We start from the raw sequence: 27,117 nt of genomic DNA, 5'->3' as shown, positions 1-27,117 counted from the left end.
CATATGAGAATACAACCTCCATAACAACTTATACATAAGTAGGAAAATTGTACTTCTGTTTTAACTGGCTCTTTTTTTCAACATAACATGCAGAAAACACAGTAATAAACAGGTCTCATATGCAATACTGTATGTACTAAAAATTAACAATGCATACTAAAAAGTAGAAGGAATTTTTAGTACTGTATACCCTGCCTCCGGAGAGCGGGATACAGGGAGACTCACCACACTTCCATATCCAAGCAAATACGCTCGTAAGACGCTGAGTGGATTCAGACGCTACTGGTGTACACTGCCGCTCTTGGTAACCGATAACGGACACGGACGCTCACCAACGGACACGGACGCTGAGCGACTTTCACGTGTATGCAGACGCTAAGGCCTGCGACTCGGTCTGGCGGGTTTTATCTCCAGTGTACACAACCGCAGCGTCTAAGCTGCGACCGAGTACCCTCGTGGTAGCGTCTGAGCCGGAAGTGAGGTCATTCAGTTCATGAAACGAGAGACACGCAGGAACTGGCCATGAACTCGGAGGAGGGACGGCCAGGAGAGCGTCTGAATCCCCCCGTTGACTTAAACTCCCAGGATCGCGGCCTCTACCTAGTCCTGGCGCCTATGATCCCCGGAGCGTAGCGCTGTCACACTCGAGATGTTCGGCGCATCAACACACTGTTTGTAGTCTCCACCAAATCAGTGTAGCTGTGTCCTGACCCCTCTAGTAAGAGGAAGTCCATAGACTCACCGTCTCCCCATGCTCCGGCCACAGCCTGGTTACGTCTGCTGGACCTGCTAGAACATCCGACACAGACGCCCGTCGAAACATCACTGATACCCGAAGGTAAGCGTTGTTGCGACCCGGTGGGGAGTTGTTGGAGCGACTCTTTCTAATAAGCGTTTAAGACGCTGTTAAGAGAAGTCGCTCAAAAAAAACAATATAGCAAGTCTATAAAAAATAAAATAATAAAAGCATTAGGCTGCTTTATTCACAGCAGCCCTGTGACCATGCGGCTTCCTGCCGCACCAAGCAAAAAACTGATCCGAGTCAGTGGGCGGGACTATATAGTGGAGGCCCCAATGCATCCTGGGAGGCCAGAAAGCTCGTGACCGTGTTGGTGCCATTTTCGCTGTCGCTCGACAATATCCCAATGTTATCCTGTGGATAATCCTGTGGGCCCAGCCAGAGAAACATATTTCCGCCATATACGGTGATAATGTTTCGATGTCACATCCTTCCTAGCCTTGATCAGGGTAGGAATGACCTCCTCCGGAATCCCTTTTTCAGCTAGGATCCGGCGTTCAACCGCCATGCCGTCAAACGCAGCCGCGGTAAGTCTTGGAACAGACAGGGCCCCTGCTGCAGCAGGTCCTGCCTTAGAGGAAGAGGCCACGGATCTTCTGTGAGCAACTCTTGCAGATCCGGATACCAAGTCCTCCTTGGCCAATCTGGAACAATGAGAATTGTTCTTACCCTTCTTCGTCTTATTAATCTCAACACCTTGGGTATAAGAGGCAGAGGAGGAAACACATAGACCGATCTGAACACCGATGGTGTCACCACCGCTACCGCCTGAGGGTCTCTTGATCTGGCGCAATACCTCTTTAGCTTTTTGTTGAGACGGGACGCCATCATGTCTATTTGAGGCAGTCCCCACCAATCCACGATCTGTGTTAAGACTTCTTGATGAAGTCCCCACTCTCCCGTATGCAGGTCGTGCCTGCTGAGGAAGTCCGCCTCCCAGTTGTCCACCCCCAGGATGAACACTGCTGATAGTGCGCTTACATGGCCTTCCGCCCAGCGCAGAATCCTGGTCGCCTCTGCCATGGCCACTCTACTCCTTGTGCCGCCTTGACGGTTTACATGAGCCACTGCCGTGATATTGTCCGACTGAATCAGAACCGGTTTGTTCTGAAGCCACTCCTCCGCCTGGGGTAGGGCGTTGTAAATGGCCCTTAACTCCAGGACATTGATGTGGAGACATGTCTCTAGGCTTGACCAGAGACCTTGGAAATTTCTTCCCAATGCGACAGCCCCCCAACCTCGGAGGCTCGCGTCCGTGGTCACCAGGATCCAGTCCTGAATGCCGAACCTGCGACCCTCTAGGAGGTGAGCACTGTGCAGCCACCACAGGAGAGATACCCTGGCCCTGGGAGACAGGGTGATCCGTTTCTGCATCTGTAGATGGGACCCGGCCCATTTGTCCAATAGGTCCCATTGGAAAGTCCTCGCATGGTACCTGCCGACGATGATGGCCTCGTATGAAGCCACCATCTTCCCCAGAACCTTTGTGCAATGATGCACCGAAACCTTTTTTGGCTTTAAAAGGTTCAGGACCAGGGCTATGAGCTCCTGAGCCTTCTCCTCCGGAAGAAAAACTCTTTTTTTTGGTCTGTGTCTAGAATCAGGCCCAAAAAGGTCAGACGCGTTGCAGGTACTAGCTGGGATTTCGGTAAATTGAGAATCCAGCCGTGCATCTGCAACGTCTTCACGGACAGAGACACGCTGTCCAGCAACTTCTCCCGAGATCTCGCCTTTGTAAGGAGATCGTCCAAGTACGGGATAATTGTGACTCCATGCTTGCGCAGGAGCACCATCATTTCCGCCATTACCTTGGTGAAAATTCTCAGGGCCGTGGAAAGACCAAACGGCAACGTATAAAATTGGTAGTGACAATCCTGTACTGCAAATCTCAGAAACGCCTGGTGAGGGGGTAAAATCGGAACATGAAGGTACGCATCCTTTATGTCCAGGGACACCATCCAATCCCCTCCAGGCTGGCGATGACCATTCTGAGCGATTCCATTTTGAACTTGAACCTCTTCAAGTACAGGTTCAGGGATTTTAGATTTAGAATGGGTCTGACCGAACCGTCCGGTTTCGGTACCACAAACAGGGATGAATAATAACCCTCTCCTTGCTGGAGATGAGGAAACTTGATTATCACCTGTTGAATGTACAATTTGTGAATTGCCGCTAACACTAGCTCCCTCTCTGACGGGGAAGCCGGCAGAGCCGATTTGAAAAACCGGCGAGGGGGCATGTCTTCGAATTCCAGTCTGTATCCCTGGGAAACAATCTCTATTGCCCAGAGATCCACCTGTGATTGAACCCAGACGTGGCTGAAAAGACGAAGACGTGCCCCCACTTGATCTGACCCCCCTCGGAAAGCCCCAGCGTCATGCTGTGGACTTTGCGGAAGTAGGGGAGGAATTCTGCTCCTGGGAACTAGCCGAGAGCAGCTTTTTTCCCTTGCCTTTACCTCTGGCAACGAAGGACGATCCTCGTACCTTCTTGTTTTTATTGGAACGAAAGGACTGCATTTGATAATGTGGTACCTTCTTAGAATGCTGCGGGGGAACATAAGGTAAAAAATTCGATTTACCGGCCGTAGCAGTAGAGACTACGTCCGAGAGGCCTTCTCCAAACAACTCCTCCCCCTTGTAAAGCAATGACTCCATATGCCGCTTGGAGTCGGCGTCTCCCGTCCACTGTCGGGTCCACAAGAGCCGCCTAGCAGAAATAGACATAGCGTTTATTCTAGAGCTTAGTAAACAAATGTCTCTCTGAGCATCCCTCATATACAAGGCAGCATCTCTGATATGCTCCATGGTCATTAGAATGGTATCCCTATCTAAGGTGTCCATCTCCGTAGATAAGGAGTCTGCCCATGCCACGACAGCACTACAAACCCAGGCCGGCCTAACTATAGTTCCTGAATGTGTGTAAATGTGCTTCATGGTAATTTCCTGCTTGCGATCAGCAGGATCCTTGAGGGAAGCAGTATCTGGAGAAGGCAGCGCCACCTTCTTGGATAAGCGTGTCAGCGCCTTGTCTACTTTAGGCGCAGATTCCCATCGTATCCGATCCTTCTGTGGAAAAGGATACGCCATGAGAATCCTTTTGGGAACATGGAGTTTCCTATCCGGAGATTCCCAAGCCTTTTCGCATAATTCGCTTAGCTCAAATGAGGACGGAAACGTGACCTCAGGCTTTTTCCCTTTATACATGTGAACCCTCGTGTCAGGGACAGGGGGGTTCCTCCGTGAATGCAAAACCTCTTTTATGGCAATAATCATGTACCTAATACCTTTTGCCATCTTCGGCTGTAATTTTGCATCCTCATAGTCGACACTAGAGTCAGTATCTGTGTCAGCGACCTGGGATATTGGGCGCTTTTGAGACCCTGAAGGTCCTGGCACCACAGGGACAGGCACGGACTGGCTACCCAAATGATCCCTAGCTTCAGCTTTGTCTAATCTTTTATGCAGAAGATTTACATTTGCATTCAAAACATTCAGCATATCCACCCAGTCCGGTGTCGGCGTTGCCGACGGCGACCTGACATTCAAGCACTCCCCCTCCACATTAAGCGAGCCTTCCTCATCAAACATGTCGACACACACGTACCGACACACTGCACACACCCAGGGAAACTTTTTCTGAAGACCGTATCCCCTGAAAGGCCCTTTGGAGAGACATAGAGAGAGTATGCCAGCACACACCCCAGCGCAACAACCTGGAGACCAACACAGAATGCTTTTCCCCAGCAGCGCTGTATTATACTTTATCCGCCAATTATGTGCCCCCCCCTCTTTTTAAACTCCCTTCACCGTGTGTAAGCAGGGGAGAGTCCGGGGAGCTTCCTCTCAGCGTTCTGTGAAGAGAGAAATGGCGCTGGTGAGTGCTGAGGGAGAAGCCCCGCCCCCTCGGTGGCGGGCTTCTGTCCCGCTCAAAATCGTGTAAAATGGCGGGGGCTCAATTATATATATGTACAGTGCCCAGCTGTACATGTATATACCTATTTGCCATCTAAGAGGTGTTATTATTGCTGCCCAGGGCGCCCCCCCCTACGCCCTGCACCCATACAGTGACCGGAGTGTGTGAGGTGATGTGGAGCAATGACGCACAGCTGCAGTGCTGTGCGTTACCTCTGTGAAGCTGAAGGCTTCTGCCGCCTGAGACGTCTTCTTGCTTCTGTTATTCTGGCTATGTGAGGAGAACGGCGGCGTGGCTCCGGGGGTGGACGCCCAGGACGAACCTGTGTTCACCCCCTCTGAAGCTAATGGTGTCCAGTAGCCGAGGAAGCAGATCCTATCAGTTAAGTAGGTCTGCCCCTCTCTCCTCAGTCCCTCGATGCACGGAGCCTGTTGCCAGCAGTGCTCCCTGAGAAAAAAGTAAAAATCCAAACAAAAATGCTTTCTGTAGCAAAGAACTTAAGAGAGCTCCCTGCAGTGCGCCCTTCATCCACAGTGTAAAACTGAGGTCTGGAGGAGGGACATAGAGGGAGGAGCCAGTGCACACCCAGAATCCAAAGCTTTCTTAAAGTGCCCTATCTCCTGCGGAGCCCGTCTATTCCCCATGGTCCTTACGGAGTCCCCAGCATCCTCTAGGACGTTAGAGAAAGACGACAACGGTTAGTAGCCACATACACCACACTCTCATGACAAGAGAAGTGTCAGCGGCTAATGCCATACCAACCAAAAGGAGCTAAGTGCGTCAGAGTGGGCGCCTTGTGGAGCCCAGTGTACCTCGCAGAAAGATTTAACAAAGGTAAGTTCTTACCATAAATCTCGTTTTCTGCTGCGGGGTACACTGGGCTCTGCTGAATTGGACAATGGGGATGTCCTAAAGCAGTTCCTTATGGGAGGGGACGCACTGTAGAGAGGCACAAGAACCCGGCGTCCAAAGGAAGCATCTTGGGAAGCGGCAGTATCGAAGGCATAGAACCTTATGAACGTGTTCCCAGAGGACCACGTAGCCGCCTTGCACAATTGATCTAGGGTCGCACCACATTGGGCCGCCCAAGAGGGTCCAACAGACCGAGTAAAATGAGCCGTAATGTGAGCAGGAGCTGACAGACCAGCCCTCACATAAGCATGTGCAATCACCATTCTAATACATCTGGCCAGGGTCTGCTTGTGAGCAGGCCAGCCCAGCCACGTTTGTGAAATCCAAACAAAACAAAGAGAGAATCAGATTTTCGAATAGAAGCAGTTCTCTTCACATAGATACGGAGAGCCCGTACCACATCCAAAGACCGCTCTTTGGGAGACAAATCAGGAGAGACAAAAGCCGGAAACCACAATCTCCTGATTAAGGTGGAACGAAGAAACCACCTTAGGCAAATATCCGGGACGAGTCCTAAGAACCGCCCGGTCACGGTGAAAAATCAGATATGGGGAACTACAAGACAGGGCACCCAGATCAGACACTCCTCTAGCAGAGGCAATAGCCAGCAAGAACACCACCTTAAGGGAAAGCCACTTAAGGTCAGCTGAACCCAGGGGTTCAAACGGAGGCTCCTGTAACACCTCCAAAACCACCGACAAGTCCCAAGGAGCCACAGGCGGGACCATAGGGAGGTTGGATACGCAAAACACACTGAGTGAAAGTATGAACATCAGGTAAAGTCGCAATTTTTCTCTGAAACCACACCGACAAGGCAGAAATATGAACCTTGAGGGAGGCCAGACGCAGGCCTAAATCTAGGCCCTGCTGCAGAAAAGCCAAAAGTTTGGCTGTACTAAACTTGGAAGCGTCATAATTATTAGATGCACACCAAACAAAGTAGGAATGCCAGACCCTACCTATGGCAAATACGAGCAGAAGCCGGTTTCCGGGCCCGCAACATAGTTTCAATGACCTCTTCAGAAAAACCCTTAGCCCTCAAGACGAAAGCTTCAAGAGCCACGCCGTCAAAGACAGCCGGGCTTGGTCCTGGTAGACACAGGGGCACTGAACGAGGAGGTCTGGGCGTTGTGGAAGTAGAAGTGGACGCTCTGACGATAGGCCTCGCAGGTCTGAGAACCAGTGCCATCTGGGCCACTCCGGAGCTATGAGAAGCAGATTTCCTTTTTCTTGCATGAACTTCCGAATTACCCTGGGCGGGAGTGACACCGGAGGGAACACGTACGGCAGCCAAAACCTCCACGACACCGCCAGCGCATCTACGAATGCTGCTTGAGGATCCCTTGTCCTTGCTCCGAAGACCGGAACCTTGTGATTGTGTCGAGACGCCATCAGATCTACATCTGGAAGACCACACTTTTCCACTAGGAGTTGAAACCCTTCTGGATGCAGTTCCACTCGCCGGCATGCATGTCCTGTCGACTGAGAAAGTCCGCTTTCCAATTAAGGACTCCCGGAATGAATATTGCCGATATGGCCGGTAGATGGCGTTCCGCCCATTGTAGAATCCGTGAGACTTCCTTCATTGCCAAACGGCTTCGAGTGCCGCCATGATGATATATGTAAGCCACTGTGGTGGCGTTGTCCGACTGTACTTGAACAGGACGGTTCTAAATTAAATGCTGGGCCAGGTTCAACGCATTCAAGACCGCCCCCAAATTCCAGAATGTTGATCGAGAGGAGAGATTCCTCCTTGGTCCACCGACCCCGAAGGGAGTGTTGCTCCAGCACCGCGCCCCAACCTCTTAGACTGACATCTGTCGTCAACAGGACCCAGTTGGATATCCAGAAGGGACGGCCCCTGCACAACTGTTGGTCCCGGAGCCACCAAAGTAGCGACAGACGGACATCCGGAGTCAATGAGATCATCTGAGACCTGATCCGGTGAGGCAGGCCGTCCCACTTGGCTAGAATCAGCCTCTGGAGGAGGCGAGAACAGAATTGAGCATACTCCATGTCGAATGCTGAGACCATGAGGCCTAGCACCTGCATTGCCGAATGTATCGACACTTGCAGACGAGAAAGGAAGCAACGAATCCTGTCCTGAAGCTTCAGGACTTTCTCCTGAGACAAGAACAACCGCTGGTTGTGAGTGTCCAATAGCGCTCCCAGGTGCACCATGCTCTGAGCAGGGACCAGGGAGGATTTCTTCCAGTTGATGAGCCACCCGTGGGCTTGTAGAAACCGGACCGTCATATCCAGATGACGCAGGAGAAGTTCTGGGGAATTTGCCAGGATTAACAAGTTGTCCAGGTACGGCAGTACCCTGACCCCTTGACCGCGGAGTACCACCATCATAACTTTGGTGTAGACTCGCGGAGCCGTTGTTAAACCAAAAGGTAACGCCCGAAACTGGTAATGTAGGTTGCCAATAGCAAACCTCAGGTATTGCTGATGTGACACTGCTATAGGAATATGCAGGTAAGCATCCTGTATGTCCAGGGAGACCATGTAGTCCCCAGGTTCCAAGGCCAGAACTATAGAGCGAAGGGTTTCCATACGGAACTTGGAAACCTTCACAAACATGTTCAATGCCTTGAGGTTGAGAATGGGCCGGGAGGACCCATTCGGTTTCGGGACTAGAAACAGCGGAGAATAGTACCTCCGGCCCCTCTGAGCAAGAGGCACCTGTACTACAACTCCTGTATCCAGGAGGGTCTGTACCAACGAATGCAGAGTGTTTGCCTTTGCCTGGTCCGACGGGACGTCTATCTGGCAAAATCGATGAGGGGGTCGGTTTTTGAAGGCTATGGCATAACCTCGAGTGACGACTTCCCGTACCCAGGCATCTGAAGTGGTCTTCAACCATTCCTGGGTATACCCTAGAAGCCGGCCCCCCACCCTGGGATCCCCCAGGGGGAGGCCCGCCCCATCATGCGGCAGTCTTATCGGTCTTGGAAGCTGGCTGACGGGCCGCCCAGGATTTTTGGGCTTCGGCTTACCAGGTTTGGAAGTGCGGGCCTGCTTGTGGTACGCCTGACCTTTTGCTTTACCTGAAGGGCGAAAGGACGTACCTTTAGCCTCCGACACAGAAGGAGCGGTATTTGGTAGACAGGCAGTTTTGTCAGTAGCCAAGTCAGCCACTATCTTATTTAAGTCCTCCCCAAACAGAATATCCCCCTTGAAAGGGAGTACCTCCAGGGTTTTTCTAGAGTCCAGATCCACAGGCCAGGATATCAGCCACAATATCCGGCGAGCCAGGACTGACGTAGTAGAGGCCTTGGCTGCTAGGATACCGGCATCCAAAGCCGCCTCTTTAATATAGCGAGAAGCTGTGACAATATATGACAAGCATTGTCTAGCATGGTCAGAGGAGATTTCAGCATCTAACTCCAAGGCCCACGCTTCAATAGCCTCGGCAGCCCATGTAGCTGCAATAGTGGGCCTTTGCGCAGCACCCGTGAGGGTATAAATCGCTTTCAGACAACCCTCCACACGCTTATCCGTAGGCTCTTTTAGAGACGTGACAGTAGTGACAGGTAGAGCTGAGGAAACCACCATCCTAGCCACATTCGAGTCCACTGGAGGAGGCGTTTCCCAATTCTTAGACAGCTCTGGCGCGAGGGGATAGCGTGCCAGCATCTTCTTTTGAGGCACAAACTTCTTACCCGGGTTTTCCCAGGGTTCCTTACGTATATCCACTAGGTGGTCAGAGTGAGGTAAAACTTGTTTAACCACCTTCTGACGCTTGAACCTATCTGGTTTCTTAGGAGGGACGGATGGCTCGGGATCATCCGTAATCTGTAGAATTAACTTAATAGCCTCCAAAAGATAAGGAACATCCACATGTGAACTACCCTCCCCATCAGCCGTATCCGAGTCAGAACCTGTGGGGTCGGTGTACGTGCCGTCTTCATCAGACGAGGTGTCAGTGACAGCAGTGGATTGTGAGAAGACAAGCGCTCGCTTAGAGGACCCCTTGGACTTAGGCGAGCGATGGTCAGACTTTTTAGTAGTCAGGGACTGGTTCATCTTCTTTAACTGAGCAGATAAATCGTCCCCCCAAGGCGGGTTAGCTGCAGGGACCACATACGGTTGTACCGGCATTGGGGGTCCCATAGGGGGTGTTAGTTTATGAACTAGCGTATGCAGAAGCGTGGAAAAAGCAGCCCACGGTGGGTCAGTATGTGCCTCCGTTGCCACAGTCCCACTGGGGGGCAAGGAGCCCCCAGAACCAGAGCCCACAGCCTCTATATTCTCCTCATATGGGTATGTGGCTTCAGCAACACCAGCAGTGTGTTCAGCCCCAGAACAGTTACCCTCAGAAGCAGACATGATATAACTTGCAGTATGAGGTAACAGTACAATTATCAGCAGCACTATACCTCTAAACCCAGTGCGCAGTGTAGTCAGCACTAGCAGAGATAAAGGAGAGATAGGGTGACTAAATCACAGAGAAAAATACGTAATACAGTATATCTGTGAAAATCCTATATTAGATAAAACCTGACGCACCAAGCCCCCTCAGGTTATAGAATATAGGGTTAGCAAGTTGAGTGAAAGACACAAAATGGACAACACTCAGCTATCAAATGCACACACAGAAAGTCACAGTTTGTACAATGCAGATGTTATTACTGACAATAATACTGCTCTGGACCAGCTTACACAGCTATATAACAATAAACAGTACACAGTCAGAACTGGATGTATATCACAGGGTAATTGTACTATAAAACCCTGACTAAATGCACTCTTTCTTAACTATCACTGTCTAAAAAGGCAGGTAGAATACTTAAGTGTCATGTAAAGTCACAGCACTGACAACCAGGCGGCTTTACATAGGAGGATTTGCCCAAGCAGTCCCAGGAACAGTAAGCTGAGGGATAATGGCACCGCAGACACTGACAGGGAGTGAGGAAAAGACAGAGATGCAGCTCCAGGGCGGGAACACTTGCTAGAAATGGCGCCCTGGGGCTGGGGGAGGGGCTTCAGGTCTAAGCCTTATCCCCCTTGCTGGCAAAACCACTGGGTACTGTGGGCGATATAAAATCGGTTTAGAGAGAAAACCTGACCTGCGCCCATGCCCTGGTGATCTAGTGGGATCGCCTTTACTGCCACAGTGTCCACCGGCAGCGCACGCGGCCCACCTCCCACTGACCGCGCCGGATCGCGATAAAGACCGGGTCCCGCAAGCGGGACCCACTTACCACCTCCCGAAGTGCGGCCACACGAGCCTGGAGAGACCCAGCCGTGTGTGTCTAACGTGAAGAAAATCGGAGCCTCCGCTGTAGGTACCCGGCAACCAGGGCTCGGGAGTGTACAGAACCCGCTGGGGAGAGCTGGAGCAGCAGCAGTGAATGTCTCCTGACATTTACCACCGCTGCTACCCTTGAAGTCTTCACTTTTTTTCACAAAAAAGCACTTTTTAGGGCTGCCCCCCCTGTTAAGTGCCTGCTTATTGCAGCACCAACTTACAAAACTGAACTCCTGTGCAGGGAGGCGGGGTTATAGAGGAGGCGGCACTGTGCATTCTGGGAACTGCCAAAGCTTTGAGCCTGTTGGTGCCTTGGATCAAGATCTTACTATACACCCCATTGTCCAATCCTTGTGGAGCCCAGTGTACCCCGCAGCAGTAATTATTTATACTGGCGGGGGTAGGGCTGTGCCATGGCATCTTATGCCCCCTTTCTACCAGTTATATAAGGTCTCATGCTTGAACCCGACCACGTAGCTGCTCGGCAAAGCTGAAGTGCCGAGACCCCTCGGGCAGCCGCCCAAGATGAGCCCACTTTTCTGGAAGAATGGGTCTTTACCGACTTCGGCAACGGTAGCCCAGCCGAAGAATGAGCTTGCTAAATCGTATTACAAATCCAGCGAGCAATAGTTTGCTTAGAAGCAGGATTTCCAATCTTGTTGGAAGCATACAGGACAAACAAAGCCTCTGTTTTCCTGGTAAGAGCCATTCTGGCGACGTAAATTTTCAAAGCTCTTACAACATCAAGAGACCGCCACAGCATCCGTAGCCACAGGCACCACAATAGGTTGGTTAATGTGAAACGAAGAAACCACCTTCGGCAGAAATTGTTGACGAGTCCTCAATTCCGCTCTATCCGAATGGAAGATCAAATAAGGGCTCTTGTGAGACAAGGCCGCCAACTCTGACACTCGCCTGGCAGATGCCAGAGCCAAAAGCATGACCACTTTCCAAATGAGAAACTTTAACTCAACCTTACGCAAATGTTCTAACCAGTGAGACATAAGGAACTGCAACACCACTTCAAGTTCCCACGGCGCCACAAACGGAGGATGGATATGTAGTACACCCTTCACAAAAAAAGTTTGAACCTCTGGAAGGACGGACAATTCTTTCTGAAAGAAAATAGACAAAGCCGAAATCTGCACTTTGATGGAACCCAATTTCAGGCCTGCATCAAAGCCTGCCTGCAAAAAAATAAGATTTTACTTACCGATAAATCTATTTCTCGTAGTCCGTAGTGGATGCTGGGGACTCCGTCAGGACCATGGGGATTAGCGGCTCCGCAGGAGACAGGGCACAAAAATAAAGCTTTAGGATCAGGTGGTGTGCACTGGCTCCTCCCCCTATGACCCTCCTCCAAGCCTCAGTTAGGATACTGTGCCCGGACGAGCGTACACAATAAGGAAGGATTTTGAATCCCGGGTAAGACTCATACCAGCCACACCAATCACACCGTACAACTTGTGATCTGAACCCAGTTAACAGTATGACAACGTAGGAGCCTCTGAACAGACGGCTCACAACAAGAACAACCCGATTTTTTGTAACAATAACTATGTACAAGTATTGCAGACAATCCGCACTTGGGATGGGCGCCCAGCATCCACTACGGACTACGAGAAATAGATTTATCGGTAAGTAAAATCTTATTTTCTCTAACGTCCTAGTGGATGCTGGGGACTCCGTCAGGACCATGGGGATTATACCAAAGCTCCCAAACGGGCGGGAGAGTGCGGATGACTCTGCAGCACCGAATGAGAGAACTCCAGGTCCTCTTTAGCCAGGGTATCAAATTTGTAGAATTTTACAAACGTGTTCTCCCCCGACCACGTAGCTGCTCGGCAGAGTTGTAATGCCGAGACCCCTCGGGCAGCCGCCCAGGATGAGCCCACCTTCCTTGTGGAATGGGCCTTGACAGATTTAGGCTGTGGCAGGCCTGCCACAGAATGTGCAAGTTGAATTGTGCTACAAATCCAACGAGCAATCGTCTGCTTAGAAGCAGGAGCACCCAGCTTGTTGGGTGCATACAGTATAAACAGCGAGTCAGATTTTCTGACTCCAGCCGTCCTTGAAATATATATTTTCAATGCCCTGACAACGTCCAGCAACTTGGAATCCTCCAAATCGCTAGTAGCCGCAGGCACCACAATAGGCTGGTTCAGGTGAAACGCTGACACCACCTTAGGCAGAAAATGAGGACGCGTCCGCAGTTCTGCCCTGTCCGAATGGAAAATCAGATATGGGCTTTTATACGATAAAGCCGCCAATTCTGACACTCTCCTGGCTGAAGCCAGGGCCAGTAGCATGGTTACTTTCCATGTAAGATATTTCAAATCCGCCGATTTGAGTGGCTCAAACCAATGGGATTTGAGGAACTCCAAAACTACATTAAGGTCCCACGGAGCCACTGGGGGCACAACCGGGGGCTGTATATGTAGTACTCCTTTTACAAAAGTCTGGACTTCAGGAACTGAAGCCAATTCTTTCTGGAAGAAAATCGACAGGGCCGAAATTTGAACCTTAATGGACCCCAACTTGAGGCCCATAGACAATCCTGTTTGCAGGAAATGTAGGAATCGACCCAATTGAAATTCCTCCGTGGGGGCCTTCCTGGCCTCGCACCACGCAACATATTTTCTCCAAATGCGGTGATAATGTTGTGCAGTCACCTCCTTCCTGGCTTTAACCAGTGTAGGAATGACCTCTTCTGGAATGCCTTTTTCCCTTAGAATTCGGCGTTCAACCGCCACGCCGTCAAACGCAGCCGCGGTAAGTCTTGAAATAGACACGGTCCCTGCTGAATCAGGTCCCGTCTTAGAGGTAGAGGCCACGGATTTTCCGTGAGCATCTCCTGAAGTTCCGGGTACCAAGTTCTTCTTGGCCAATCCGGAGCCACGAGTATCGTTCTTACTCCCCTTTGCCGTATGATTCTCAGTACTATGGGTATGAGAGGCAGAGGAGGAAACACATACACTGACTGGAACACCCACGGTGTTACCAGAGCGTCCACAGCTATTGCCTGAGGGTCTCTTGACCTGGCGCAATACCTGTCCAGTTTTTTGTTGAGGCGAGACGCCATCATATCCACCTTTGGTTTTTCCCAACGGTTCACAATCATGTGGAAGACTTCTGGATGAAGTCCCCACTCTCCCGGGTGTAGATCGTGTCTGCTGAGGAAGTCTGCTTCCCAGTTGTCCACTCCCGGAATGAACACTGCTGACAGTGCTATCACATGATCTTCCGCCCAGCGAAGAATCCTTGCAGCTTCTGCCATTGCTCTCCTGCTTCTTGTGCCGCCCTGTCTGTTTACGTGGGCGACTGCCGTGATGTTGTCTGACTGGATCAACACCGGCTGACCCTGAAGCAGGGGTTTTGCTAGGCTTAGAGCATTGTAAATCGCTCTTAGCTCCAGTATATTTATGTGAAGAGACATCTCCAGGCTTGACCATACTCCCTGGAAGTTTCTTCCCTGTGTGACCGCTCCCCAGCCTCTCAGACTGGCATCCGTGGTCACCAGGACCCAGTCCTGTATGCCGAATCTGCGGCCTTCTAACAGATGAGCACTCTGCAACCACCACAGAAGAGACACCCTTGTCCGTGGCGATAAGGTTATCCGCTGATGCATCTGCAGATGCGATCCGGACCATTTGTCCAGCAGATCCCACTGAAAAGTCCGTGCGTGGAATCTGCCGAATGGGATTGCTTCGTAAGAAGCCACCATCTTTCCCAGGACTCTTGTGCATTGATGCACAGACACTTTTCCTGGTTTTAGGAGGTTCCTGACAAGTTCGGATAACTCCTTGGCTTTCTCCTCCGGAAGAAACCCCTTTTTCTGAACCGTGTCCAGAATCATTCCCAGGAACAGCAGACGTGTTGTCGGGGTCAACTGAGATTTTGGGAAATTCAGAATCCACCCGTGTTGTTGCAGCACTACTTGGGTTAGTGCTACTCCGTCCTCCAGCTGTTCTCTGGACCTTGCCCTTATCAGGAGATCGTCCAAGTAAGGGATAATTAATACGCCTCTTCTTCGCAGAAGAATCATCATTTCGGCCATTACCTTGGTAAAGACCCGAGGTGCCGTGGACAATCCAAACGGCAGCGTCTGAAACTGATAATGACAGTTTTGCACCACGAACCTGAGGTACCCTTGATGTGAAGGGCAAATTGGGACATGTAGGTAAGCATCTTTTATGTCCAGGGACACCATAAAGTCCCCTTCTTCCAGATTCGCTATCACTGCTCTGAGTGATTCCATCTTGAACTTGAATTTTTGTATGTACAGGTTCAAAGATTTCAGATTTAGAATAGGTCTTACCGAGCCGTCCGGCTTCGGTACCACAAATAGCGTGGAGTAATACCCCTTTCCCTGTTGTAGGAGGGGTACCTTGACTATCACCTGCTGAGAAAACAGCTTGTGAATGGCTTCCAATACCGTCGCCCTGTCTGAGGGAGACGTTGGCAAAGCAGACTTTAGGAACCGGCGAGGGGGAGACTTCTCGAATTCCAACCTGTAACCCTGAGATACTACCTGCAGGATCCAGGGGTCCACCTGTGAGCAAGCCCACTGCGCGCTGAAATTCTTGAGTCGACCCCCCACCGCTCCCGAGTCCGCTTGTAAAGCCCCAGCGTCATGCTGAGGGCTTTGCAGAACCCGCGGAGGGCTTCTGTTCCTGGGAAGGGGCTGCTTGCTGCCCTCTCTTACCCTTTCCTCTGCCTCGGGGCAGATATGACTGTCCTTTTGCCCGCTTGTTCTTATAGGACCGAAAGGACTGCGGTTGAAAAGACGGTGTCTTTTTCTGTTGGGAGGGGGTCTGAGGTAAAAAGGTGGATTTCCCGGCAGTTGCCGTGGCCACCAAATCCGATAGACCGACGCCAAATAATTCCTCCCCTTTATACGGCAATACTTCCATATGCCGTTTGGAATCCGCATCACCTGACCACTGTCGTGTCCATAAACTTCTTCTGGCAGATATGGACATCGCACTTACTCTCGATGCCAGAGTGCAAATATCCCTCTGAGCATCTCGCATATAAAGAAAAGCATCCTTTAATTGCTCTAAAGTCTGTAAAATACTGTCCCTATCCAGGGTATCAATATTTTCAGTCAGGGAATCCGACCAGACCACTCCAGCACTGCACATCCATCCTGAGGCGATGGCTGGTCGCAGTATAACACCAGTATGTGTGTATATACTTTTTAGAGTAGTTTCCAGCCTCCTATCAGCTGGATCCTTGAGGGCGGCCGTATCAGGAGACGGTAACGCCACTTGTTTTGATAAGCGTGTGAGCGCCTTATCCACCTTAGGGGGTGTTTCCCAGCGCGCCCTAACCTCTGGCGGGAAAGGGTATAATGCCAATAACTTTTTAGAAATTAGCCCTTTTCTATCTGGGTTAACCCACGCTTCATCACATACATCATTCAATTCCTCTGATTCAGGAAAAACTACAGGTAGTTTTTTCACCCCCCACATAATACCCCTTTTTGTGGTACTTGTAGTATCAGAGATATGCAAAGTCTCCTTCATTGCCGTGATCATATAACGTGTGGCCCTACTGGAAAATACGTTTGTTTCTTCACCGTCGACACTAGATTCAGTGTCCGTGTCTGGGTCTGTATCGACCGACTGAGGTAAAGGGCGTTTTACAGCCCCTGACGGTGTCTGAGACGCCTGGGCAGGTACCAACTGGTTTGACGGCCGTCTCATGTCGTCAACTGATTTTTGTAATGTGCTGACATTATCACGTAATTCCATAAACAAAGCCATCCATTCCGGTGTCGACTCCCTAGGGGGTGACATCACCATTACCGGCAATTGCTCCGCCTCCACACCAACATCGTCCTCATACATGTCGACACACACGTACCGACACACAGCAGACACACAGGGAATGCTCTATTGAAGACAGGACCCCACTAGCCCTTTGGGGAGACAGAGGGAGAGTTTGCCAGCACACACCCAAGCGCTATAATATATATGGGAACAACCCTATATAAGTGTTGTATCCTTATAGCAGCTTAAATATATTAATATCGCCAAAAAAAGTGCCCCCCCTCTCTGTTTTACCCTGTTTCTGTAGTGCAGTGCAGGGGAGAGTCCTGGGAGCCTTCCTCACAGCGGAGCTGAGCAGGAAAATGGCGCTGTGTGCTGAGGAGAATAAGCCCCGCCCCCTATTTCGGCGGGCTCTTCTCCGGAATCTGTGAGATCTGGCAGGGGTTAAATACATCCATATAGCCTCAAAGGGCTATATGTGATGTATTTTTAGCCATAAAAAAGGTATTATATATTGCTGCCCAGGGCGCCCCCCCAACGCCCTGCACCCTCCGTGACCGCTGTGTGAAGTGTGCTGACAACAATGGCGCACAGCTGCAGTGCTGTGCGCTACCTCAGGAAGACTGAAGAGTCTTCTGCCGCCTGCTTCTGGACCTCTTCCATCTTCGGCATCTGCAAGGGGGGTCGGCGGCGCGGCTCCGGGACGAACCCCAGGGTGAGACCTGTGTTCCGACTCCCTCTGGAGCTAATGGTGTCCAGTAGCCTAAGAAGCCAATCCATCCTGCACGCAGGTGAGTTCACTTCTCTCCCCTAAGTCCCTCGATGCAGTGAGCCTGTTGCCAGCAGGACTCACTGTAAATAAAAAACCTAAAAACTTTTTCTAAGCAGCTCTTTAGGAGAGCCACCTAGATTGCACCCTGCTCGGACGGGCACAAAAACCTAACTGAGGCTTGGAGGAGGGTCATAGGGGGAGGAGCCAGTGCACACCACCTGATCCTAAAGCTTTATTTTTGTGCCCCGTCTCCTGCGGAGCCGCTAATCCCCATGGTCCTGACGGAGTCCCCAGCATCCACTAGGACGTTAGAGAAATGGAGAAACCGACCCAAGTGAAACTCCTCCGCAGGAGCTGCTTTGGTTTCACACCACGAAACATACTTTCTCCAAATACGGTGATAATGTTTCGCCGTAACCTCCTTCCTAGCCTTAAGGAGAGTGGGGATGACCTCCCCGGGAATACCTTTCCGAGCTAAGATTTGGCGCTCAACTTCCGCGCAGTCAAACGCAGCCGCGTTAAATCCGGAAAAACGCAGGGCCCCTGCAGTAACAGGTCCTCTCTTAGAGGAAGCGGCCAGGGATCTTCCACCAGTAATTCTTGAAGATCCGGATACCAGGCCCTCCGTGGCCAATCTGGAACGACGAGTATCGTCTGAACCCTTGTTCGTCGAACGATCCTCAGCACCTTTGGAATGAGAGGAAGCGGAGGGAACACATACACCGACTGAAACACCCACGGAGTCACCAGGGCGTCCACTGCACTGGCTTGGGGGTCCCGTGACCTGGAACAATACCTCGGAAGCTTCTTGTTGAGGCGAGACGCCATCATGTCTATCAGAGGAATTCCCCAACGCCTTGTCACTTCTGCAAATACCTCTTGATGAAGGGCCCACTCTCCCGGATGGAGATCGTGTCTGCTGAGGAAGTCTGCTTCCCAGTTGTCCACGCCCGGGAGGAAGACTGCCGACAGGGCGCTCACGTGCTGCTCCGCCCAGCGAAAGATTCTTGTGGCTTCCGCCATAGCCGCCCTGCTCCTTGTACCGCCTTGGCAGTTCACGTACGCCACCGCTCTTATGTTGCCCGACTGGATCAGGACAGAAAGACCCTGAAGAAGGTTCTTCGCTTGCACCAGGCCGTTGTAAATGGCTCTTAATTCAAGAACATTTATGTGGAGACAAGATTCCTGGTTTGACCATTTTCCCTGGAAATTTCTTCCTTGCGTGACTGCGCCCCAGCCTCGGAGACTTGCATCTGTTGTCAGCAGGACCCAGTCCTGGATTCCGAACCGGTGTCCCTCTAAAAGGTGAGAGCTTTGCAGCCACCACAGGAGAGAAATCCTGGCCCTGGAAGATAGACTTATTTTCCGGTGCATGTGCAGATGAGACCCGGACCATTTGTTCAGCAGATCCCACTGAAACACCCAGGCATGAAACCTGCCAAACGGAATGGCTTCGTAAGCCGCAACCATCTTCCCTAGAACCCGAATGCATTGATGAATCGACACACTTGTCGGCCTCAGAAGCTCCCTGACCATTGTCTGGATTTCTAGAGCTTTGTCTTCAAGAAGAAACACTATCTGTAGCTTCGTATCTAGAATCATGCCCAGAAAGGGCAGCCGAGTGGTCGGGATCAACTGAGACTTTGGCAAATTTAGAACCCAACCGTGTTGTCGCAGAACTGACAGGGAAAGATCCACAATTCTTACCAACTGTTCCCTGGACCTCGCCTTTATCAGGAGATCGTCCAAGTACGGGATAATTGTAACCCCCTGCTTGCGAAGGATAACCATCATTTCTGCAATGACCTTCGTGAAAACCCTAGGGCCGTGGAAAGCCCAAACGGCAACGTCTGAAATTGGTAATGATAATCCTCTACCGCAAATCTCAGGAATGCCTGATGTGGAGGATATATCGGGATGTGTAAGTAGGCATCTTTTATGTCGACTGACGCCATAAAATCCCCCCCTTCGAGGCTGGATATCACCGCTCGAAGAGACTCCATCTTGAACTTGAAAATTTTCAAGTACGGATTGAGGGATTTTAGGTTCAGAATCAGTCTGACCAAACCGCCCGGCTTCGGTACAACAAAGAGGCTCGAACAGAACCCTTCCCCCCGTTGGGACGGGAACAATGACCCTCTGCTGACACAACTATTGTATCGCAGCAATTACCACGTCTCTTTACGGAAGAGACACTGGCAAGGCCAAAATTAAAAAAAAAAAACGGTGAGGGGGCATCTCCTGAAACTCCAGCTTGTACCCTTGAGACACTATGTCTAAGACCCAAGGATCCAGGGCTGAATGAACCCAGACCTGACTGAAGTTCCGGAGACGGCCCCCCACCTGCCCGGACTCCCTCAGGGGAGCCCCAGCGTCATGCAGTGGATTTGGTAGAGGCGGGAGAGGACTTTTGGTCCTGGGCACCTGATCCTGCAGGCGACTTCTTTCCCCTTCCTCTACCCTTTGAAGCGAGGAAGGACGAGCCTTTACCTCGTTTGTATTTATTAGGTCGAAAGGACTGCATCTGTTGATGGGGTGCCTTTTTTTGTTGTGTGGGAACATAAGGAAGAAAAGATGACTTACCCGCAGTAGCGGTAGACACCAGGTCCGCCAGGACGTCACCAAACAAGACACTACCTTTGAAGGGGAGAGCTTCCATAGCTTTCTTGGAGTCGGCATCAGCATTCCATTGATGGATCCACAGCACCCTCCTGGCCGAGACCGCCATGGCATTGGCTCTTGATCCCAAGAGGCCAACATCCCTCGCCACATCCTTTAGGTAATCTGCAGCGTCCTTGATATAACCAAGAGTCAAAAGAATATTATCTTTATCAAGGGTATCCATATCAGAAGCTAAATTATCAGCCCATTTAGCAATAGCACTACTCACCCATACCGACGCCACAGCAGGTCTGAGCAATGCACCCGTATTAACAAAAATGGCCTTCAAAGACGTTTCCAGCTTGCAATCCGCCGGATCCTTGAGAGCAGCCGTGTCGGGACGGAAGCGCCACCTTCCTGGACAAACGGGATAGAGCCTTATCGACATTCGGAGACAACTCCCATTTTTCCCTGTCATCAGAGGGGAAAGGATAAGCCATAAAAATTCTCTTGGGAATCTGCCACCTCTTGTCCGGCGACTCCCACGCTTTTTCACAAAGAGCATTCATTTTATGAGAGGGGGGTAACTTCACCTCAGGTTTTTTTCCTTTAAATAGGCAAATCCTTGTTTCCTGAACCGTAGGTTCGTCAGAAATATGTAAAACATCTTTAATAGCCACAATCATGTACTGAATACTCTTAATTACCCTTGGGTGTAAAGTAGCCTCATTAAACTCAACATCGGAATCTGAGTCCGTGTCAGCATCTGTATCAACCATCTGAGTAAATGAACGTTTTTGAGACCCTGAGGGGGTCTGCACCTGAGCCAAAGCATCCTCGGTGGATTTTCTCCATGTCTGTGTCTGAGAAACAGAGTTATCCAACCTCTTAGACAACATAGCAACATTGGCATTAAGTGTACTCAACATAGCAACCCAATCAGTAGTCGACTGTGTCGACAGAGCCATTTCCAGCTCCTTTTCTGCTCCCCCAGTAACTTCCTCCGGGGAGGAACACTCAGCCTCAGACATGTTGACACGAAGTACCGACACTCAACACACACACTGGCCAAATAAAGGGGACAGCCTACAGGAAAGCCTAAAGAGAGAAACACAGAGGAAGTATGCCAGCTCACACCCCAGCGCCCATATACTACACCAAAATAATATATGTCAGTAGCGCTGTTAATAACAATAAAAGCACCAAAAATATTTGTGTGTCCCCCCCCGTTTGTGCTCCCTGTTACTTGCGAGGAGCCTGGAGGTCCAGGCCAGCGTTCTCTGCAGCGGCTGTGGAGAGAGGAAAATGGCGCTGGTGAGCTGTGCGGCTAAGCCCCGCCCCTTCCCGACGCGCTTCAGTCCCGCTCAATTTCAAATTCTTTATACTGGCGGGGGTTTAATATACGGTGCTCGAATATAGCGTTAACAAGTTGTAACAACCTCAGCAACTGCTGCCAAGGGCGCCCCCACCCCCCCACAGCACCCTGCACTCTGTGAGTGCCGTTGGTGGATGTGTGTGGGAGCATGGAGCGCAGCGCTACCGCTGCGCTGTACCTCGTTGCTGAAGTCTTCTGCCGTCACTGAAGTCTTCTGATCTTCTAATACTCACCAGGCTTCTGTCTTCTGGCATCTGTGAGGGGGGTGACAGCGCGGCTCCGGGAACAAGCAGCTAGACGAACCAAGTGATCGAACCCTCTGGAGCTAATGGTGTCCAGTCGCCTAAGAAGCAGAGCCTTTAACTAAGCAGAAGTAGGTCTGACTTCTCTCCCCTCAGTCCCACGATGCAGGGAGCCTGTAGCCAGCAGGTCTCCCTGAAAATAAAAAACCTAACAAAAGTCTTTCCAGAGAAACTCAGGAGAGCTCCCCTAGTGTGTGTCCAGTCACTCCAGGGCACAAAGTCTAACTGAGGTCTGGAGGAGGAGCATAGAGGGAGGAGCCAGTTCACACCCAGTCAAAGTCTTTTTAGTGTGCCCAAGCTCCTGCGGATCCCGTCTATACCCCATGGTCCTTTTGGAGTCCCCAGCATCCTCTCGGACGTAAGAGAAAAAAAATGTTCAAAATGACTGACAGTGTCAAATTATGATGGCGCTATAAGCATCAAACTGACAAGTATATACTGTAGCCCAGAGGCCCATTACATAGTGACCCCTGGGGGAACAGCTCCCGCATAAACGACACCAAGCTCGGGTGATGAAACAAAGACAGCAGTCGGCAGTGTGTGCAGGGCCTGAGGGTTGGGGATGTGTCAGCCCTGCTGCTTTCACGCATACCCACGTCAAGAGACTCCTACACAGATCCACCCAGTCCAGGCTCTCCACGTTTAACATCCTCCCCCCACTCCGCTACTTGCTTTCTGACAACTGATCTGCAGCAGCGCGATGCGGATCCGTCCACGGCTACACAGCGGCATCGATGATAAATCGCATCAAGGTCGCTGCTCCCTGTGATCACCCCCGGCACAGAAGCAGCCGCTATAACTACCAGTGTCACTGCACAGGCCACTCACACCGGGGGGCACGACGGCATTGCTCCTGGGTAACACTGATGTCTCCTCGCCGGTATACCAGGCACTTGCTGCTGTGTTCAGCTTGGGGGGGGGGGGGATGGTGATCCCGGGAGGTTCCCAGCAGCGGGCGTCCCCTCCGTCTCTGGGCTGCTCCCTTGCCGGAGGATGGGCGGTTTAGTTTACCAGGAAGTCCTTCAAAATTAAAGTTATACGCACAGAAATACTTGAAATTCCGTAGCAAAGCACGGGTATTCAGCTAGTATGAATAAAAAAAATAAAAAGCTACATTACCTGTAACTGGAGTCACTTTTGAAGTCCCATCCAGTGTATCACTGCACAGTGAAGGTGTGGATGCTTTGTTTACAGCAGGACATGGTGCTTGAACAGGCAAATTTTTTTTAAGCATCTGAGCAAAACTTGGCACCCTAGAAGTTTGATTCCAACAACCAAGGCCTGCCATTTTGTCTGTAATATAAAGTTTTTAAAAAAGAAAAAACAAATATTAGCAACCTCTACTGAGTAAAACTAGGTCAACACCTATACAGTCCATGGGAAATTATGGGTTGCTCAGTGAGAACAGTATAAAGGGGGTGTATGAAGAACAATGGGGGTGGAGCAGGGGGGTTGGGAAAGGACAGACAATAATGGTAAACCAAGTAATCAACAAACAAGAAAAAAACGAGTTTTATGGTAAGAACTTACCTTTATTAAAACTCTTTCTGCGAGGTACACTGGGCTCCACAAGGATAGACATTGGGGTGTAGAGTAGGATCTTGATCTGAGGCACCAACAGGCTCAAAAGCTTTGACTGTTCCCAAGATGCATAGCGCCGCCTCCTCTATAACCCAGCCTCCGTGCGCAGAAGCTCAGTTTTTAGTTAACCAGCAGTAGCAGGAAAAGAGACAACAACGATTAGTAGCCACATACACCACACTCTCACGACAGGAGAAGTGTCAGCGGCTAATGCCATAGAAACCCAAATAAGCTAAGTGTGTCAGGGTGGGCGCCTTGTGCAGCCCAGTGTACCTCGCAGAAAGAGTTTTAACAAAGGTAAGTTCTTACCACAAAACTCGTTTTCTACTGCGGGGTACACTGGGCTCCACAAGGATAGACATAGGGGATGTCCTAAAGCAGTTCCTTAAGGGAGGGGACGCACTGTAGCGGGCACAAGAACCCGGCGTCCAAAGGAAGCATCCTGGGAAGCGGCAGTATCGAAGGCATAGAACCTACTGAACGTGTTCACCGAGGACCACGTAGCCGCCTTGCACAATTGTTTAAGGGTCGCACCACGGCGGGCCGCCCAAGAAGGTCCAACGGACCGAGTAGAATGGGCCGTAATGCGAGCAGGAGCTGACAAACCAGCCTTCACATAAGCATGTGCAATCACCATTCTAATCCATCTGGCCAAAGTCTGCTTGTGAACAGGCCAGCCACGTTTGTGAAATCCAAACAGAACAAAGAGAGAATCAGATTTCCTAATAGAAGCAGTTCTCTTCACATAGATACGGAGAGCCCGTACTACATCCAAAGACCGCTCTTTGGGAGACAGATCAGGAGAAACAAGTGCCGGAACCACAATCTCCTGATTAAGGTGGAACGAAGAAACCACCTTAGGTAAATATCCGGGACGAGTCTTAAGAACCGCCCGGTCACGGTGAAATATCAGCCATGGGGAACTACAGGACAAGGCACCCAAATCCGACACTCTTCTAGCTGAAGCAATAGCCAGCAGAAACACCACCTTAAGAGAAAGCCACTTAAGGTCAGCTGAACCAAGAGGTTCAAACGGAGACTCTTGTAACGCCTCCAAAACCACCGACAAGTCCCAAGGAGCCACAGGTGGGACATAGGGAGGTTGGATACGCAACACACCCTGAGTAAAAGTATGCACATCAGGTAAGGTCGCAATTTTTCTCTGAAACCACACCGACAATGCAGATATTTGAACCTTGAGGGAGGCCAGACACAGGCCTAAGTCCAGGCCCTGCTGAAGAAATGCCAACAACTTGGCTGTACTAAACTTGGAAGCGTCATAATCGTTAGATGCGCACCAAACAAGGTAAGAATGCCAGACCCTATGGTAAATCCGAGTAGAAGCCGGTTTCCGGGCCCGCAACATAGTTTGAATGACCGCCTCAGAAAACACTTTAGCCCTCAAGACGGAAGCTTTAAGAGCCACGCCATCAAAGACAGCCGGGCTACGTCCTGGTAGACAAAGGGGCCCTGAACGAGTAGGACTGGGTGTTGTGGAAGTAGAATTGGACGCTCTGACGATAGGCCCTGCAGGTCTGAGAACCAGTGCCATCTGGGCCACGCTGGAGCTATGAGAAGCAATTCCTCTTTCTTGCTTGAACTTCCAAATTGCCCTGGGCGGGAGTGACACCGAAGGGAACACGAACGGCAGCCGAAACCTTCACGGCACCGCCAGCACATCCACGAATGCTGCTTGAGGATCCCTTGTCCTTGCTCCGAAGACCGGAACCTTGTGATTGTGTCGACACACCATCAGATCTATGTTTGGAAGGCCCCACTTTTCCACTAGGAGTTGAAATACTTCTGGATGGAGGCCCCACTCTCCGGCGTGTACGTCCTGACGACTGAGAAAGTCCGCTTCCCAATTCAGGACCCCCGGAATGAATATTGCCGATATGGCCGGTAGATGGCGTTCCGCCCATTGTAGAATCCGTGAGAGTTCCTTCATTGCCCAACAGCTTCGAGTGCCGCCTTGATGATTTATGTAAGCCACTGTGGTGGCGTTGTCCGACTGTACTTGAACAGGACGGTTCTGAATTAAATGCTGGGCCAGGTTCAACGCATTGAAGACCGCCCGCAATTCCAGAATGTTCATCGAGAGGAGAGATTCCTCCTTGGTCCACCGACCCTGAAGGGAGTGTTGCTCCAGCACTGCGCCCCAACCTCTTAGACTGGCATCTGTCGTCAACAGGACCCAGTCGGATATCCAGAAGGGACGGCCCCTGCACAATCGTTGGTCCTGGAGCCACCAGTGCAGCGACAGACGGACCTCCGGAGTCAAAGAGATCATGTGAGACCTGATCCGGTGAGGCAGGTCGTCCCACTTGGCTAGAATCAGCCTCTGGAGGGGGCGAGAATGGAATTGAGCATACTCCACCATGTCGAATGCTGAGACCATGAGGCCCAGCACCTGCATTGCCGAATGTATCGCCACTTGCGGATGAGAAAGGAAGCAACGAATACTGTCCTGAAGCTTCAAGACTTTCTCCTGAGACAAGAACAACCGCTGGTTGTGAGTGTCCAATAGCGCTCCCAGGTGCACCATGCTCTGAGCAGGGAACAGGGAGGATTTCTTCCAGTTGATGAGCCACCCGTGGACTTGTAGAAACCGGACAGTCATATCCAGATGACGTAGGAGAAGTTTCTGGGGAATTTGCCAGGATTAACAAGTCGTCCAGATACGGCAGGATCCTGACCCCTTGACGGTGGAGTACCGTCAACACCGCCATAACTTTGGTGAAGACTCGCGAAGCCGCAGTTAAACCAAAAAGGTAACGCCCGAAACTGGTAATGAAGGTTGCCAATCGCAAACCTCAGGTATTGCTGATGTGACACTGCTATAGGAATATGCAGGTAAGCATCCTGTATGTTCAGGGAGACCATGTAATCCCCAGGTTCCAAGGCTAGAACTATAGAGCGAAGGGTTTCCATATGGAACTTGGAAACTTTCACAAACCTGTTCAATGCCTTGAGATTGAGAATGGGCCGAGAGGAACCGTTCAGATTCGGGACTAGGAACAGCAGAGAATAGTAGCCCCAGCCCCTCTGAGCAAGAGGCACCTGTACTATGACTCCTATATCCAGGAGGGTCTGTACCACCGAATGTAGAGTGTTTGTCTTTGTCTGGTCCAACGGGACGTCTGTCAGGCAAAATCGATGAGGGGGGACGGTTTTTGAAGGCTATGGCATAACCTCGAGTGACGACTTCCCGTACCCAGGCATCTGAAGTGGTCTTCAACCATTCCTGGGTATACCCTAGAAGCCGGCCCCCCACCCTGGGATCCCCCAGGGGGAGACCCGCTCCATCATGCGGCAGGCTTATCCGTCTTGGAAGCTGGCTGATGGGCAGCCCAGGCTCTTTTGGGCTTCGGCTTACCAGGTTTGGAAGTGCGGGCCTGCTTGTTGTACGCCTGACCTTTAGCTTTACCTGAAGGACGAAAAGGGCGAAAGGAAGTACCTTTAGCCTTCGACACAGAAGGAGCGGTACTTGGCAGACAGGCAGTTTTGGCAGTAGCCAAGTCAGCCACTATCTACCTCCAGGGTTTTTCTAGAGTACAGATCCACAGACCAGGATCTCAGCCACAATATCCGACGAGCCAGGACTGACATAGTAGAGGCCTTGGCTGCTAGGATACCGGCATCCGAAGCCGCCTCTTTAATATAGTGAGAAGCTGTGACAATATATGACAAGCATTGTCTAGCATGGTCAGAAGATATTTCAGCTTCCAACTCTAGTGCCCATGCTTCAATAGCCACTGCAGCCCATGTTGCTGCAATAGTGGGCCTTTGTGCAGCACCCGTGAGGGTGTAAATCGCTTTCAGACAACCC

The 27,117-nt window shown here is 50.9% G+C and overlaps 1 protein-coding gene across 10 annotated transcripts in view; it reads right to left on the bottom strand.

Annotated features, from left to right (window-relative positions):
* ADAD1 (adenosine deaminase domain containing 1) overlaps positions 1-27,117 on the bottom strand; it is a 660,856-nt gene that overhangs the window by 507,399 nt on the left and 126,340 nt on the right. For all 10 annotated transcript variants that reach the window (XM_063920281.1, XM_063920280.1, XM_063920279.1 and 7 more), the window contains exon 2: positions 22,827-23,000. In XM_063920281.1, the coding sequence (XP_063776351.1) occupies positions 22,827-22,995 (169 nt within the window). In that variant the 5' untranslated portion in view covers positions 22,996-23,000. The remainder of the gene's footprint in view (positions 1-22,826; positions 23,001-27,117) is intronic.

Source organism: Pseudophryne corroboree, chromosome 1 (assembly GCF_028390025.1).
Source record: "Pseudophryne corroboree isolate aPseCor3 chromosome 1, aPseCor3.hap2, whole genome shotgun sequence".
NCBI classification, from domain to species: domain Eukaryota; kingdom Metazoa; phylum Chordata; class Amphibia; order Anura; family Myobatrachidae; genus Pseudophryne; species Pseudophryne corroboree.
This window is presented reverse-complemented; position numbering and strand designations above follow the sequence as displayed.